Source organism: Arachis stenosperma, chromosome 8 (assembly GCF_014773155.1).
Source record: "Arachis stenosperma cultivar V10309 chromosome 8, arast.V10309.gnm1.PFL2, whole genome shotgun sequence".
Classification (NCBI taxonomy): domain Eukaryota; kingdom Viridiplantae; phylum Streptophyta; class Magnoliopsida; order Fabales; family Fabaceae; genus Arachis; species Arachis stenosperma.
In genome coordinates this window covers 46,659,347-46,676,013 of record NC_080384.1, presented here as the reverse complement: position 1 = coordinate 46,676,013, position 16,667 = coordinate 46,659,347, and the positions used below count along the sequence as shown (strand labels likewise).

The following is a 16,667-nucleotide window of genomic DNA, read 5'->3' as shown; positions in this document are numbered from 1 at the left end:
ACCCTGGCCCAATGCAAAGGCCCAGGTCCAACTAAAAGGCCTAATCTAAAGGATTAGAGCCTTGCTAAGTGCCGACCTTCACATAAGAAGTCGGTGCCAACCACGACTTGGTCTGAAGAGGTCGGACGTGAGATTAGCTGGCAGATAAACACTCATTCAAATGAGTAACCGCCCCTAAAATCTCTCTAACCGCCTCATAAAGCCATATCTTAACCTCCCCAAGATAATAGGGACGGTTACCACCCTAAAGATACGGCACTACACCAACGGTGGTTATTGGCTCACCACTATAAGTACACTGACACCAATAAGGTATTTCTAAATCCAATACTCTCTAGACCTGCTCACACTCTTGCTAACTTAGGCATCGGAGTGTCTTTGCAAGTACCACCCCCCATTCACACGCGAGCACAAGTCGGACGGAGCCTCCCGAGTTGCGGATCTACCCGGAGTTCTCCTCCATCACACACTTGGGCCGCCAAACGCCATTCGTCGTATTAATCTCCGGTTACCTACCGTAACACAAATATTTATAAAATTTTATCTTAATTATTATACATAATAATAACGTATATATAAATAAATAAAACAAAATGATTATTCCTTTTAAATACGCATGAAAAAAATTTGTCACCAAATTAATATGTTAATTTTTAACGAGAGTTGGTGTCAACAAAATGGTAAGGAATGCAAAGGACTATGTATTTTACAAATCTCTGTTCAATTAGTCTTCTGTAGGCCTGTAAACATTACTTTTTATTTAGAAAAAATAATAAATAAGTCTCTGATCTTTTAACTCAAAAATAAATAATTTTAAGAACTTATTTATCATTTTTTTTTATTTAAGATCAAGCAAACAAATTCCTAAAATTGGTCCGTGCGAATCTGTGATGCTATGATCGAAGACATGGAGTTATTTTTCAAGTCACTTTTTTGTTTCTGACAAATTGATAAATTTTTTACACGGCCCATGAGAAACAAATTAAAGTATTTTGCCTAATTTAAAATGGACTTTTTGTCCCAAACTTCTCTTTCTTTACTCATTAGTCAATTTAGATGGAGCTAAAATCGCCAACAAACTATATCTCAAATAGCATAATTTTTTCTTCCTCATTTAGAGGTGTCAAAATTTGAGTCCCACCGATTGTAATTGATAGAAAAAAATCTCAAGAATGCTGTGTAACTATACAGGGTTTTGTGTGATCTCATGCTGGTGTTATCTCTCCACACAGGAGACCATGGAAATTATAACGTTATTTAAAAGGATTTGTAATAATCGGGTATAAATCGATAAATTGTTTCGCACACACTCCCCTCATGCAAATTTGCATGGGCCATTTGGAAACTTTTGATCAACACAACGCTTGCACAGGATAAATCATTTAGCTGCTCATGAAATCCATTTGTCAAAATAACATTTCTGTTAAAAATTAATGTTTTAATGCCATATATATATATATATATATATATATATATATATATATAGAGAGAGAGAGAGAGAGAGACAGAGAGAGAGATGTCCAACCAACATTTATTTAAGAACAAAAAGAGCGTAGACTAACCAAATCTTGTCTGAATTTTTTACATTTAAAAGGCATACTATAACCATGAGACAGAACATGGCTGCCATAGTGGAGTAAGAGATCATAGTGAAAGAACATGCATGATGGATAAGGACTTATGTTTTCACATGATGCTCTACGTAACCATACAGCAACATGGATTGAACTCAACCTAATTTTCATTCATCACATAATCCCATGCAACCTTATTGTGAGAAGCACTACAAAGGTGGCGCCTAATAAAAATACTTGAGTCTAAAAATGCATATCTGCTCTAGTCTCTAGCCTCTTCACTTCATTATATCACCTGCATGATGAAGAAAAATAACGGGTTAATCATTCAAACTTTAAGCATTATCACCAATTTTTTCATTAAGATTTATAACAATTGTTTATAAGCTAATTATTTGATTATCTAGATAATGTATCGGAATGCATGTGCAGACGTGTGCAAGAAAGATGGAATTTACATGGCTCGAAGTTTGCAGCGCACTTCTCTGGAAGCTGCAAAGCCATGTTCCGGTCTACACCAGATATCGGAGGGCCATTCACAAGAAAACACAAACACGGTTGACCTAATGCCATGACGGCATTACAGCAGTCGTCGGAAGGTGGGATGGGGCTGAAAGGAGCAACTGCTGTCCTGCAAGGTAAGAGCTGCACTAGGGCAGAGAAGAAAGTGCTTGTGCAAGGTGTACTTTGGCCTTTTGCCCCCAAAATTGTGACGCAATACAAAACCAGAAAGAACCAGGGAACCTTTGATTCAAAAAGCTTCATCCTTTAATTGCTCTAGCCCTTTCTATCAGTGAGAGCTTCCTTCCTGCTATTACTAGCAAAGCAATCAATTAGACATTTTGAATTTATACATGATAAATAACTAAATGTCATGCATTATAGCTGTTCTAACTAAAGGTCATGCTTATTACAAGGTATAGTCTAAGAGATTAACATCAAATGCTATTGGGGCATGGTTACCAACAGTTAAAGGGTTCAAATGATGTGAATAACAACATTTGTAATTACCTTATTAATTGACAAAACATTAGGAATTGCATAGTAAGATGTATGCAAGAATCATAAATAGTTCACTACATGGTTCTTAATGTTTTTTACATATTTTCTGAAAAGCTTTGTACACTATAATGTATGAAACTTACTACAATGAGATTGATCACTGCAAGCTAGCACGCTCTCCTGCTTGACAAAGTGGTGAGAATTGGTTTGCTTGTAGCGATTCCACAAGATGTCCCAATGTCTTCAGAACTGCATCTTATGCTATGTATAAATAATTACATGTGGCAGACAAATGTTACAAGTCAATATAACCCTCACCAAAGTCAATTTCATTAAGCTCTTGATTTTGGTAGAGTATAGAAGGTAGAAACAAAGAAAAGCTAGAGGCTAAAACAAATAAGCATCAACTCGCAGAAGTTGTGTAACCACTGCTGGAGGAAACGCAACTATTTGGAGGTCATTCCTTTGCGCTGCACCACCACAAGTTAAAGCATTGGCACATTTGTTTGCATTCATAGAAATCAAGACGCAACAAACCTGCCAAGCACGCCTTAGAAGCCTATGAATTGCAAAAATCAGCCCCTGAGCATATGGACGCATTTGCCCGGTGACACTGGCGCAAGAAAAAAGCCTCCCAGAAATCCATCTCGTGCACAATATTACGGAAACCATGCTTTCAGGTTAGCTCAGCCCACTCTTTGCCGCAAGCTCAACCGGAGCAATGTCTGCATGGGAAGTCCTCCCAACAAATCCCAGCACCCAATTTGCACCAACAATTCTGTTAAGAGGTACCATCACCAAACAAACAACCATCAACATTCAACTTTATTGCACCTAAAGGAGGAGAAAGCCAACGATCCACGAAGCCAGTGAGGAGTAACTCAGCAAAAACAATATGAATATCAAAGATAGACTTAATGTAATGAAGCAAAGATGGAGAGACTAGTGCCATGATCATTAAGATCTTGCTTATTCCTATTAAAGATTACATCTTTCTATCCTCACTCATCATTGAAGAGACTCCCCATAAGCTACATTTTTGCTCTTGTGCTATTCTGAATGCATCAATAATAGCATTTTTGACAATTACATCATGCACGCCAGCTATGCAGTCCCCTTCGGTTAACCACTGTATCCATATTTTGGAACAGTAAAAACAAGGGACAGAAAAGGCCATTGGTAATGTCAAGACACTTATCATAGAAAGATTTCAAATTATTTGCTCTCACAAGAGGCAATGACGATAAAACTAGAGCCTACAACAGTTTAAATTTTAAGGGTTCTTGCTATTAAGCGCCCTTAAGGCCCTTGTAAAAGTTTCAAAAAATAGTAAGATTTTAACATTTTGAAGACTTCAATGCATTCAGTGCACTGAAGATTTAAAAACATACTTTTTATTAAGCCTTAACAAGTGCCCTTACCCATTAGCAAAACCCAAAGTCTAAATATTCAATCTAACATTTGATAAAAACTTGAGATAGATGCTCACTACTTGATTCAGGTAAAATTGGCTTTAATTCTTTACGTTGAAATTTTACCAGCAGATTCAGCTGATTTTCAAAATACCCGCTTTCCTGTCTGAATAAGGAGACATTGTAATGAAAGCTTCACTTCAACCTTTTGTCCATTTCTTAACCAGATGTTCAAACCAGGAAACCTGCTTTCACTATGAATTGTTATGAAGTTAACGTCATAGTGATATCCTGCAAGAACAGTTCCTTCTTGACCATAATTTTGAAGGTCTGTCCCTGCAAGAGTCTCAGGTTTCATTTTCCTCCGTCAAAATGTTCATGGAAGTTTAGCAGAACATTTTAACACATGCAAGAGAAACTCTTTTGTCAGCTTTTGAAGTGCAGCAAACAATGAGATCGGATTCTATACTAGTCTACATCACAAAATGTTACCAATAATCTCCACAAGAACATGAACCTTCTCTGAAACAATGGAATCTGTTATTATCCCTAATGATTATCTCTCTCCCTGTAACTTTGGAAATGAGTTTTATGGCCTCATGACAATCACCACATACGCGTAGATTTTTAACAACACGAATGATGTCATTTGCCCCAGTATTGATCAGGGCAAATGCAATGGCTAATTTTTCACTATGACAGCCAAGGAAGTACTCCTTCTCCTCTTCCTCTATATCGAAGAGCACAAACTCAGTAGTCGGACTATAACCAACTTCTCTCAATTCCTTAAACAAACTTTCAAGTTTCTCATATATCTTCTGTGACATAGGATGGGAAGTATCTCCTACAAGGAATTCATGAACAACCCCATCCACTTCAACCCAACTACACCCAGGTAATTTTTGCATTCCTTTCTTGTTCAGTGTTAACCTAACTTTTTCTGCTTCATCCCATCTACGACTTGCTGAATATATATTTGATAAGAGAACATAATGTCCTGAATTCCATGGTTCTAACTCAATCAGCTGCTTTAACACGGGTTCTGCCAATTTAGTATCACGATGCAACCTGCATCCTCCCAATAATGCCCCCAAAACAATAGTATTCGGTTTCATTGGCATACTCTTGATCAAATTATGTGCTTCGACCAACAAGCCTGCACGGGATAGAAGATCCACCATGCATCCATAATGCTCGATAGTAGGACTTAAAGAAAAGACATGACTGATGCTATCGAAATATCGTCGACCATCATTAACCAAACCAGCATGGGCACACCCGCAAAGTAAGCCAACAAAAGTATTCCCATCTGGCTGAATTCCATACTTCTCCATTTGTCCAAATACCCCAAATGTGGCCCGAACATGTCCGTTCATAGCCAGTCCAGAAATTATGGCGTTGAACACCACACGATCCTTTCCCTTCATCATTCTGAAAATATCCACCGCTTGTGCAATGCTTCCACATTTAGCATAAAAGTCAATCAAGGCAGTGCCTAGTACAGGATTCGACAAAAACTCATCAGCATCCAACAATCCATTAGCCCAATTCCCCAACTCCAGTGCTCCCAACCTCGCACATGCAGAAAGAACTCCCACCATGGCATAGCAATCAGGCCTCAGATTCTCCCTCTGCATCTCAAAGAACAAGTCAAGTGCTTCCTTAGGAAGCCCGTTGGATGCATAGCCCTGAATCATGGCACTCCAACAAACAATATCCCTCTCAACCATTCCATCAAAAACCTGCCGCGCCTTCTCCATGCTCCCGCACTTGGCATACATGTCAACCAAAGAAGTCAACACAAACACATTCCTATGGAAACCACTCTCAGTTATATACTTATCAATCCACTCTCCACTGGCCAAGTCCCCTAACTGAGAACACGAATACAAAACCCGAACGAGAGTGAAATTATCCGGCTTCACGCCCACCTCTAACAACTCTCTAAACAAACCAACTACTTCCTCGTGAAGGCCACACCCAATATACCCACAGATAATAGCGGTCCACGAAACAACATTCTTCTCAGGAATATCATCAAACACCTTCCGTGCATCCTTTAAGTACCCACATTTCGAATACAAACAAACAAGACTTGTCTTGACAAACACGTCACAATTGAATCCCATTTTCACAACAAGCGAATGGAGCTTGACGCCAAACGGAAAATCCGCCAGCCTGGCACACGCTTTGAGTACAAAAGTGAACGTGTAGTTGTCTGGCAAGAACCCGGCGCTGCGCATTGAGTTGTAAAACAGAACGGCGTCGTCAAAGGAGTCGTTGGAGACCGTTCCACGGATCATAGTGTTAAAGAGGTATATGTTAGGGTTCTTGGATTGGGAGAAGACGCGTTTGGCGTAGGGCGCGTTGCGAAAGAAAAATGAATACTGGAGGATGATGTTGAGAAGGTAGTTATCGTGGTCGATGTAGAGGCGGAGGAGGCGGCAGTGGGCGGTCCTGAGGTGGTTGAAGGAGTTGAGGCCATGGAGGAGGCAGTGCTTGAGCTCCATAGCCGCCATGGGAAGTCATCAACAGGAACCAATTTCAAGACAAGAGAGAGAAACAGGCCAATGATAGCATGTGCGGTGGTGCAAGTCAACGATGCCGAATGCAGGTTACGTCTCTGAACGTCGTCGCCGTCTGGAGCAGCACAGTTTCCCGAAGCATCAACTCTGTACAGTGCCACACAGCTTAAGCCCTGTACTGCAGTTACCAGTACCAAGTACCAATGGATTCAGAAAATAGTAGCAGTGAAGTAATACTCAACTTGACCCCGAAATTTGTTTCGAGCATCATATTGGCCATTAAAATTTTAATTGTTTCGAGTTGTATCCAAGGTTCTGAAACGTAATCGGTCATCAAATCATTCTCATCACTGATTTATTACAAATCATTCTGATTACTGATTTATTAATTCACCTGATTTAAATATGGTTTTCAACTAAAAAAATTATTTTATAATAAAATAATAAATAAAATATAAATAAATATATTAAAATATAATTATAATCTAATATAAATTTTAAAATATTATTTAAATTTAAAATATTATTAACTAAAATCTTATAATTTTATTAAAATACAAATTTAAAAGTTAAATAACAAAAAAAAATTCAAAAATAACAAAGTTTTAACATAATTTTAATGAAGATTAATAAACTTTACTAAAGATTAACAATGAGCAGTAACAATGAACACAATTTCAGCATAATTTTTACAAAGATTAATAAACTTTTTCAAAAGTTAGCGATGAGCATCATTTCAGCATAATTTCAATGAAAAAAAGTCTAGAAGACTAGTATTTTTATTAAAATTTGACTAATACTTAACCAACAAAAAAAATGAATAATCTCACACTATTAAATAAAATCTCTAACTAATAAAAATTCCAATAATAACTAATTAATGATTATAAATCACAAAATTACCACCTAACACTCCTCTTTCAACGAAGATTAAAAATTCCTCCAAAAATTAACAATTAGCAGTAACAATGAGCATACTTTTAGCATAACTTTAACAAATATTAATAAACTTTTTCAAAGATTAACAATGAGGAGTAGCAACAAACATAAGTTCAGCTAAATTATTTTCAAGCAACAAAACAGAGTGCAGCACAACAAAATCCAACACAACACAGTAGCAATGAACAGAGCTAACCAATAATCATTCAACAATTCAATCTGAACAACACTAGCAGCAGCAGAATCCTAAATCGACGAATAAAGAACTCAAACCAAAAAAAGAAAAACCAATATAAGTAGCACTAGCAGAATTGTAAACCTTCGTTCTGACTTCTGAGCAGTCTGAGCATAGGGGCAGAAGCGCAACAAAGACGGAGGGCAGGAGACGAGCACGACGGTGGTGGATTGGAAGAAGCTGCGGCTGACAAACGAAAAGCAGACTCCAACGCACCGAGCTCGAGGAAGATGTTGCTATTGGTGGGTTGGAAACTTCAAGCACCACGACCAGACGAAGATGGTGGTGCTTGAGCGCCACGGAGCAGACGAAGACCAGGGACTGATGCCGAGCTCGAGGAAGGGGGTGCGATTGTTGAATGAAGAAGAAAGGCGGATGACCAGACGAGGAAGGTGGTGCCTGAGCTCGACGGACGGTGGCAGTCCTTGCAGCGGTGGTGGAGAAGCTAGGGTTTCAGGAGGCAGCTCTCTGAAGTCTGAACTGAAGAGAAGGAGAAGAAAGGGTGGCTGGAAGCCACGCTGTACTTGCTTGTAATCTATGTATTTTCCGATGGGAAGATATAAATGGCAAAATTACAAATTCCCCTCTTTTCTCCTTATTTTTACATTTACTACCATTTTTTTTTAACCAAAAATAGGGTCCGCCACCTCTTAGATTAGTACAAGGAAACTATGTGAGTGTTTGGTCATTTGAGCCATAATTCATTGGATACTACCATTTTGCTTTTGCACTTTGAATTGCGTGCATTTTCATAGCACTTCTCTTTCCTGATATCTTTGTACTTACTGTATGCTTTAGGGTGACGAAAAACTGAAATATAAAAGAAATTTTATGTATTGAAATAATTTAGTTGCATTGGAACCACAAATAGTTTTTCCTCGAGACAATGAAACCATAATCTGTACCAATCATAATTTATCCCAATTTTATTATGAAATTATTACAATTGTCGAACATGAACAGCTGTCATTTTTGTCCCTTAAGATTGATCACTGCAAGCTCTTGTTCAACATACTCTCCTGCACAAAGTGGTGGATATTTGCTTGCCAATGGCGATTCCACAAAATGTCCCAATGGCTTCAGAACTGCATCAGAAGCTATGTGGGCAAACAACTACATGTACCAGAGAAAAATGTTACAAGTTAATATAACCTACATCAAATTCTTTTTTCAATGAGCTCTTACAATCAAAGATTTCATCTTTCTATCCTCACTCACCGTTGAAGAGACTCTCCATAAGCTACGTTTTTGCTCTTCTGCTGTTCTGATTGCTTCAACAGTTCTATTTGTGACTACTACCTCATGCATGCCAGCTATGCAGTCCCCTCCAGTTAACCACTCTATCTGAAATTTGATGTCACGTGGAAAAGGCCATTGATAATGTCAAGAGTCAATATCATTCATCATGGAGTGATGTCAAATTGTGTAAATGCTTGTGCTCACAAGAAGCAACAAGAATACAATTAGAGGCTAAAACAATATAAAATTTAAGGACTTTGCTAACAAGTTTCTTTAGCGCCCTTTTCAAGGTTACAAAAATTGATAAGATTTTATTGAAAATTAAACTTTTAGAAGCTTTCAATGTATCAAAAACAAAAAGGATATTAACCGTAACAAGGGGCCTTAGGGTCCTCAACTCCTCATTGGTAAGAACCAAAGTTTAGATACTCATTCTATGATGTGATAGAATACAGCTGTTAATTGAGTCAAGTAAATTAAATAGTTCAAGAATATGTAAGTTGGCTAAGTAAATGTTTCTTGTTGCAATATAAACTTTGAATTCTTTCCATTGAAATACCAGTAGATTCAGGTGATTTTAAAAATACCTGCTTTCCTGTCTGAATAAGGAGACATCCTAATGGAACCTTCACTTCAACCTTTTGTCCATTTTTTAACCAGATATTCAAACCAGGAAACCTACTTTTACCATGTATTGTTAGGAAGTTAAGGTCATAGTGATATCCTGCAAGAACCGTTCCTTCTTGACCATATTTTTGAAGATCACTCCCTGTGGGAGCTAACAAATGGGGTCCCTGGTACATGACAATACAAGAGATTTCAGTGAATAGAAATCACAGATAATTGTAAAAAACAAATTAGAAAAAGATGAAGTCATTGCTGAGTTTGAGAGTTCAAAAACTGCCAAGCAGGAATCATTCGATTATGAAACAATTCGAAAATATATCTATGCCCACAAGAAAACCATCCAGCTCATTTTGGAGGTTAAACAAAGGTCTATGTGCCTTTCTTTGCATTTTTCTTTCCCAGATCAAAGCATAAGTCTCAATCTTGTTGAATTACACATGTCATTGTAGTGGGAAAGTACGACAACTTAATCTTTGAAAATAAGTACATCTTGCATCTTTTGTATGATAGATAACTACAGATAATAGTGGATAAATATCAAAGTATGCTTTGCTTGCAACTCTTACAGTAGAAGACTGCTAAAATAAGGGAGCATTTTGAAACTTGAGGATGTGTAATTGCAAGTGAAGTGTTGATTCGATAATCTTTATTCTTACTAGTTGGCATTCAACATTATTTCTTGTATGACAAATAATTCTTTTATCAACTCATTTTACTTAATTTTGCTTTTAATGCCTTGTCTAGTGTTGTTGTCAATTGTTCATCTAACAGGCCAAAAGAAAAAAGACCCACCAGGAAGCAATTTATTGGGAAGTGTGCAGAAAAGGGTTCGCTAATTGTCAAACATACTCACCAGCTTCATAAGAGAAGTGAATGCATCCTTCTGAAGACCAAACCCAATAGCTGCCATTTCAGCAACCACCTAAGATAGAAATATCAAAATTTAGATAGCTCACGTGAGAAATAGTATGAAAGAACACTTAAACAACTCACTTCAATTGCTGCTATCATTTTGTTTCCCCAGGAATCCATGGTTTCTTTCCATTCAGAGAAACCTTCAGGTATGACAGGCTCAGCATTGAGTTCCTGCAAAATTCATATAGCATTAGGAACAAAGAATAAAAGCTAACAACACATAGCTTTTATGGGAAAGAAATGACAGACATGAGACCTTAAAACGGGTATTTGATGGTCGAGGACCAATTCTCCAAAAGTATCTCCATTTGAGATCAGGCCCAACAGGAGCATGTGGCTGGTATTCTTTAGGCATTGCTTTCAGTTTTTCTTGCATTTCTTCATCGACCAAGCTTCTTGGAACCTCTACTTTTTCCGGTGTAACCCCAACCTAACAAATCCATTTGTAAAAAGTGTTCATGATTGTCATGCATCCAAGATGTATTCTCTTTGCCATCAAAATTCAAAACTATCAGACTACAATAAGAAAAGAAAAGCAAACAAAATTGAGGCAATGTATGTATTAATCCTATTTTCTCCAACCTTAAGTCAACTATCAGAAAGTTAGCAGCACAATGCTTGCTACTACAACAGTGCGGAAGTGATAATGTTAGTCATCAAATATATAGATTCTCATCAGAAAACAATAAACTCATACTTGAAAAGTAATAAAAATATTAAATAGCATCAGTCATGTTAGCCAATTAGAAAGCTTCTAACATCATCCTCTAAAATTACAAATATTTATCATATCTTGTCTAGTTCAGAGGTTAGCATGCAGCATAGCTAAGCAAAGAATTTTTCAAAATTCTGAAGGATCACGCAAGGAATTTTCATTTTTGAGAAGTGCCAGACACTTTACAACTACAATTGCTCACACGCAATAACAAATTATCAAACATTCACATACAAAAATATTGAAATCTCTGGAGGGTTTATTCCACAAAAGATGACGGTCAATGCATTTTAACAAACATCAAACATCTTTTAATATTTTGGCGGTCAGGGCAAATTTCTTTAACGAATTTAATTTCCATACATTAAGTAAAAGAGAGTTTTCCGCATACCAAATCACCATAAATTACCTATTTTCAAAACCACTAAAAAATTCATGAATCTGATTGCATGACCGTCTAAACCCTAAACTCTTTTCACTAATATCAAAGTGAAAATCTTTTGTGCCAAATTGATCATTTAACCTTAGAATTAAAAATTAAACTTAAAAAAAAAGTTGCATGCTATGGCAGAGAGAAAAAATGTTGAAGAGAATAAAAGTTCTCTTTGATAGATAACTAAATACCTATTTATAAAAATATATCATTTATTTTTATCAATATTTGAAGATAGATTATACACTAGTCTTCATTCTCTTCCCAACAAAAATTATTCATCGTATGGAGCATTACCTGGTAATGCAAGTAGGGGCGCTCGTGACGCTGCTTGAAATCCTGAGGGCTCTGAAAGTATCTCTCCATCATGTCTATGAAGCGATCATTGTCTTCAATGGAACACCGTGGATCCTTCACAAGAAGCGCTCCCGTCTCCCTCAGGCTCCGGCTCACTTCGCCGCACAGGGCGGTGAGTTCGGGACTGAGTTGGGCGGGCGAGGCGGCGAGGTACGGAGAGAGATCTACGACAGGAAGGTCCATTGCTTTGCGTGTCGTGGGATTTGTGAATTAGTGAATTGTGAGTGTTGAAAAGGCGGGAGATTGAGTGGGGTTTTGGATCTCCGCTTGTTTTTCATTGTGCTTTACTTATAGGGGCGTGGCGGGGCTTGATGACTGTGCAATGGCCATACAATGTTCAACTCTTTTCTTATTATTTGGGCCCCACACTACCCAAAAAGAAAAAAACAAGGAAGCTACCCACTACCCACTTGCGTGTGTATATACAGTTCGTATGCGTAACTGCTTTTGTTTACATGCAAATACTGAACTTTTTAATTTTAGGTAAAAACTAGCTGAAGTCGACTTTATATGAAGTTGATATTTAAGAGTTGTTAGATAAAAATTTAGTTAAATCAGTTAAATTATCTAACGGCTCTCAAGTATAAATTTTACGTGAAATCGACTGTACATGAGCTTTTACCTTGATTTTAATATGGAGAGAGTTGGTGTATAATAGAGTTAGAAAGATATATAGTGTTTTTTTAGGATACGAGAACTGTGTAAGATAAATTGAACCGTTTGATTAGATGTATTAAAAATTTTGGGTTCGATTTATGTACTTACAAAAAATTTTGGGTTCAATTTGTGTATTGGCATAGTGGTAGAAAATCTTGAGTTCAATTTGTGTAAATCCTGGGTTTGATTTGTGTACTAACAGAAAACCTTGGATTCGATTTATGTATTGGCAGAAAACCTGGATCCGATTTCTTTCCACTAAAACAAAAAATTAAAATTCGTCATAATCGTGTATATCTCCTCAATACATAATCATAAAATTGTATTTAATAAATAAGATATAGACAAAAATATTTTATTTAAAAATATTTAATTAATATATTTTATATTCATTAAAAATATAAAAATATTAATAAAAGATATAATTTATTTTTTATTTTTATTATTTTTATTAATTTTAAATAATTATAATTTTTATTATTATATTTTTTTATTTTTTAAATAAAAAAAATTAATTAAATTTTTATAATTTATTTTAATTTATTATTAAATAAAATATAAAAAATATTATTTTTTTTATTCTTTATATTTTGTTCTCATGTCTTATCTTATATTGTTTTTAAAATTAAACGCCGATTAATTTTTCTAATTTTTTAATAGACAATAAAAAATATAATTTTTTATTTTATATATTTTAAATTCTACCTATAAAATATATAATAAAAAATATATTTTATCTTCTCAAATAACAAAAAAAAAAACAAGAGAGAATCCAATTTTATAAAGCTGCACTCTGGTTTGGAATTGGATGCTTTTAAAACGAACGACTTGAAACATATAATATATATTGAACTGGATTAATTTATTTACTCTTGGAAAAAAAAAGTAACTTAGGTTAATAGAATAGATGAATAAATAAAAAGAACTCATTTCATATACACAAAACGCTATTTAAGTAAATAGAAGAAATGCATCAATAAAATAACAGTGATTTTAAATTGGTCTCAAAATTAATTTGTATTAGATCAATTAGTTTCTAATCAAACAATTTGACAATTTGTTCCTATATTTTTATAATATTAGATAAATTAGTTTCGTATCTTTTAACATTTTTTTTATTATACTATTTTTAAACAGTTATATTATATATACAAATTTTTTTTGTCATCTAAGTCTAACTAAGTTGACTCAAATGACCAAATTCAACAAAAACTAACATCAGATTAAAGAGCGTATAAACACGCGCCTGTTCAATTGTTCAGTAGCACAAAGGTTAATATGAAAAATGTTTATCTCTCTCGATCAAAAGTCAAAACTAAAACAAACTTATTTAAACATCGCTCAAAATCTCTAAATAATCTCTCAAAATCTTCGCAAAAAACTCGAAAAAATTTCAAAGCTACATTTGAAATCTTCACCAATAAACACAGAAACAGAATACAAAAGATTATTGAAGGTATTGTTTACTGATCGTCCATTTTTTTCATTTTTGTCTTTAGCATTTTCAATCTTGAAACACTAGGTAGTCATATTTTTGTTTATTTAATAGATTCATTTTGTGTTCTTGCATTAGAGTAGATATTACTGTTCTCATATACTGTTTATTTGATTGAAAATTGTGTTAAGTCAGTGTAAAAATATTATTACAGTATTTCTTGAATATTTTAACCTATATTTACATGTGTTTGAGGAATTTAAATGTGTTTTTATGCATGTTTGAGTGTTTGTATGTAATAATAGTAACAATTTTCGATGCATTTTGCCTGAATAGAAGTGTAATTGGTATTGTGTGCACTTTTTGTTCTAACTACGTAACAAAATATTGTTGTAATGTTTTTAGTGTCATTTTGTGCATGTTTAAGTGATTTGCATGTATTTTTATCCATATTTGAGAGATTTGTTCATAGAATTACTATAACTATCCCATAGAATAATGTTGTTGTAGTGCTTCTGATATTATTTTGTGCCTATTTGATTGATTTACATGTCTTTTTGAATTGAGATTGTGTGATATAATAAATAAATACTTTCGGTGCATTTGATGTAATTTTCAGTGCATTTCATGTGAATTGAGGTGCACTTGATGTTATTGTTACTTATTAACCTATTTTTTTATTCCTTACACAAAAAAATAATAGTCAAGAGAATTGCTAAAAAGAGCATCACAAAGAAAAAAAGGACCAAAATATCAAGTAAGCAAGCATATATATGTTAAAACAATCCATTTCTATTTTATAAATATAGTTATGAAACATAATTTTTATTTATTTAAAAAAACCTTTGATTTGAGGTACTCCACAAAATTTATTTCTGATTTGTTTAGCAAGATGAGCAATGACAAGAAAGTTATTGTCGAAGAATTATTGGAATTTGCTGTTATGAGGCATATATCAGCCTTGAATGTGTCGTGTAAGCTCCTTAAAAAATTGGCATATTCATTTAATTTGTACAAAAATACACTGGATACGTAGTACGGTGTATTATTGTTACAATCACAATCTTCATCACCAACAATATTTAATCATAACTCATAAGTTCATAATCTATACCCAAACCAAATCAATCAAACACAAAAAAATTACTTGAACCATAAAAACGTTCATATTCATGCTTCCAATTTGAAGGCAGCAAGAGTGGACGACGGCAATGAGACAGTGACATTGAGTGTGAGAGGTGGAGTCGTGAAGGCAGTGAAATGGATGATGGCGATAAACAACGGTGAGCATGGAGGAGGAACGGAGAGGGAGAAGGAGAATCTGAGTTTTGAGAATAGAGTGAGTAAGTGACAGATGGTAGAGAGGAAAGGGTTAAGAATTAGGGTTTTAGATGGGTATTAGATGGTATTAGATGGGTCTCCACGGAGCAGAGACCTTGCTCTTTGCCCCCGCCCCATTTATTTCGCGGATTCCCGTTCCCACCCTCTACGGGTAAAAAAATGTCCCCAACCCCGTCTCCTAGCGGGTAAATTTTCGCAGATACCCGCTCCGCTGGAAAAAATTTCCATCCCTAGTGTTGATGAGTCAGAAAATTAGTTCAAATTCAAGAAGATATTCATATTTTTCATCCAAAAGTGATTCTTGTTGCCAACAATAAACAAAATTTTTTATGTTCATATGCCATTCATTCTTCATGTGGATACAATACAAAAATGAAATTAGGCTGCTCATGTGCTCATTTTCATTATCAAAGGCATAAAAAATCACAAATTGAAAAATAAATTTGCAGTTGATTTGCTGCCTCTTCGAACTAATGATCATATATTTTTATGAATCTATGTATAAGAATAAACTGGTGGATAAAATTCTTGGACCACCATGAGTGCAACATTGAATTAGGAAAAAGATGGTTAAAAGAATAAAAAATGAGGCAAAACATGAAATGATAACTTAATAGAAATCTTTTTCTTTAATTTCAGTTCATTTAATTTAAATATATTATAATAAGTAATCTTTTATCTATTTTAGGGCCATGTAAGAAGAGCACAACTAACTTTAAACTAGGTATTTAATGAGTTTAATTTATTTTTCTTATCCAAATATTTTAGACAACATATCTTTAAAAAAAAATTAAGCAAAATATATATATATATATATATATATATATATATATATATATATATATATATAATGAAATATGAAGAGCTAATTAAAACTCTTTGATCTAAGATTATTAAATGGCATAAGTTGTTATAGTTTGTCTTTACACAATCTAATATTTACTTTTGGTGTTGTAGAGCTGTTATGGATGAATATTGAACAATTCATTGCTTTTATAATGACAAGGCTATAAGTTTAAAAGTTTGAAAATTATGTCATAAAATGTAAAGTTCTAATAGATAATAATGTTGATAATATTATTTTAATTTAAGAATAAATATAACACTAATAAATAAAATTATTCAAAGTAGATTTTAACAAAGATAATTATTTATAATAGTATCTTTTACTATGAAATAAAAAAGTCCTAAAGACAAATTTTATCATGTTAAATTGTACTTGTCTTGTTGTCCATATAAGTTTTAACATAAGAATAAGAGA

The 16,667-nt window shown here is 34.6% G+C and overlaps 3 protein-coding genes across 4 annotated transcripts; all 3 read right to left on the bottom strand.

The window, feature by feature from the left end:
* Window positions 1-1,524: 1,524 nt before the first annotated feature.
* LOC130944332 (putative lipid-transfer protein DIR1) lies at window positions 1,525-2,939 on the bottom strand. The gene is made up of 3 exons (XM_057872609.1): window positions 2,720-2,939; window positions 2,033-2,382; window positions 1,525-1,869 (listed from the first exon to the last, which is right to left on the bottom strand). The coding sequence occupies exons 2-3, from the start codon at window positions 2,337-2,339 to the stop codon at window positions 1,853-1,855; spliced, it is 324 nt and encodes a 107-aa protein (XP_057728592.1). The 5' UTR covers window positions 2,340-2,382; window positions 2,720-2,939; the 3' UTR covers window positions 1,525-1,852.
* Window positions 2,940-4,460: 1,521 nt separating this feature from the next.
* Window positions 4,461-8,449, bottom strand: LOC130944330 (putative pentatricopeptide repeat-containing protein At3g08820). 2 transcript variants are annotated; one of them, XM_057872606.1, is made up of 2 exons: window positions 7,772-8,449; window positions 4,461-6,691 (listed from the first exon to the last, which is right to left on the bottom strand). In XM_057872606.1, exon 2 carries the CDS (start codon window positions 6,505-6,507, stop codon window positions 4,477-4,479), a length of 2,031 nt encoding a protein of 676 aa, XP_057728589.1. In that variant the 5' UTR covers window positions 6,508-6,691; window positions 7,772-8,449; the 3' UTR covers window positions 4,461-4,476. The 2 variants fall into 2 exon arrangements, with proteins under 2 accessions (XP_057728589.1, XP_057728590.1); XM_057872607.1 differs by having other exon boundaries at window positions 4,461-6,686.
* Window positions 8,450-8,505: 56 nt separating this feature from the next.
* LOC130944331 (uncharacterized) lies at window positions 8,506-12,241 on the bottom strand. The gene is made up of 7 exons (XM_057872608.1): window positions 11,914-12,241; window positions 10,725-10,898; window positions 10,547-10,639; window positions 10,407-10,475; window positions 9,514-9,720; window positions 8,906-9,031; window positions 8,506-8,800 (listed from the first exon to the last, which is right to left on the bottom strand). Exons 1-7 carry the CDS (start codon window positions 12,154-12,156, stop codon window positions 8,654-8,656), a joined length of 1,059 nt encoding a protein of 352 aa, XP_057728591.1. The 5' UTR covers window positions 12,157-12,241; the 3' UTR covers window positions 8,506-8,653.
* Between the last annotated feature and the right edge of the window lie 4,426 nt (window positions 12,242-16,667).

What these genes read in the sequence shown, in the direction of transcription:
- LOC130944331 (XM_057872608.1), bottom strand. Translation starts at nt 12,156, where the DNA reads ATGGACCTTCCTGTCGTAGATCTCTCTCCGTACCTCGCCGCCTCGCCC. An exon ending in GCCCCTACTTGCATTACCAG is followed by an intron (nt 10,899 to 11,913) that starts GTAATGCTCCAT and finishes TGGATTTGTTAG; the next exon opens with GTTGGGGTTACACCGGAAAA. An exon ending in TATGGAGAGTCTCTTCAACG is followed by an intron (nt 8,801 to 8,905) that starts GTGAGTGAGGAT and finishes TGGTACATGTAG; the next exon opens with TTGTTTGCCCACATAGCTTC.
- LOC130944332 (XM_057872609.1), bottom strand. Translation starts at nt 2,339, where the DNA reads ATGAAGCTTTTTGAATCAAAGGTTCCCTGGTTCTTTCTGGTTTTGTAT.
- LOC130944330 (XM_057872606.1), bottom strand. Translation starts at nt 6,507, where the DNA reads ATGGCGGCTATGGAGCTCAAGCACTGCCTCCTCCATGGCCTCAACTCC.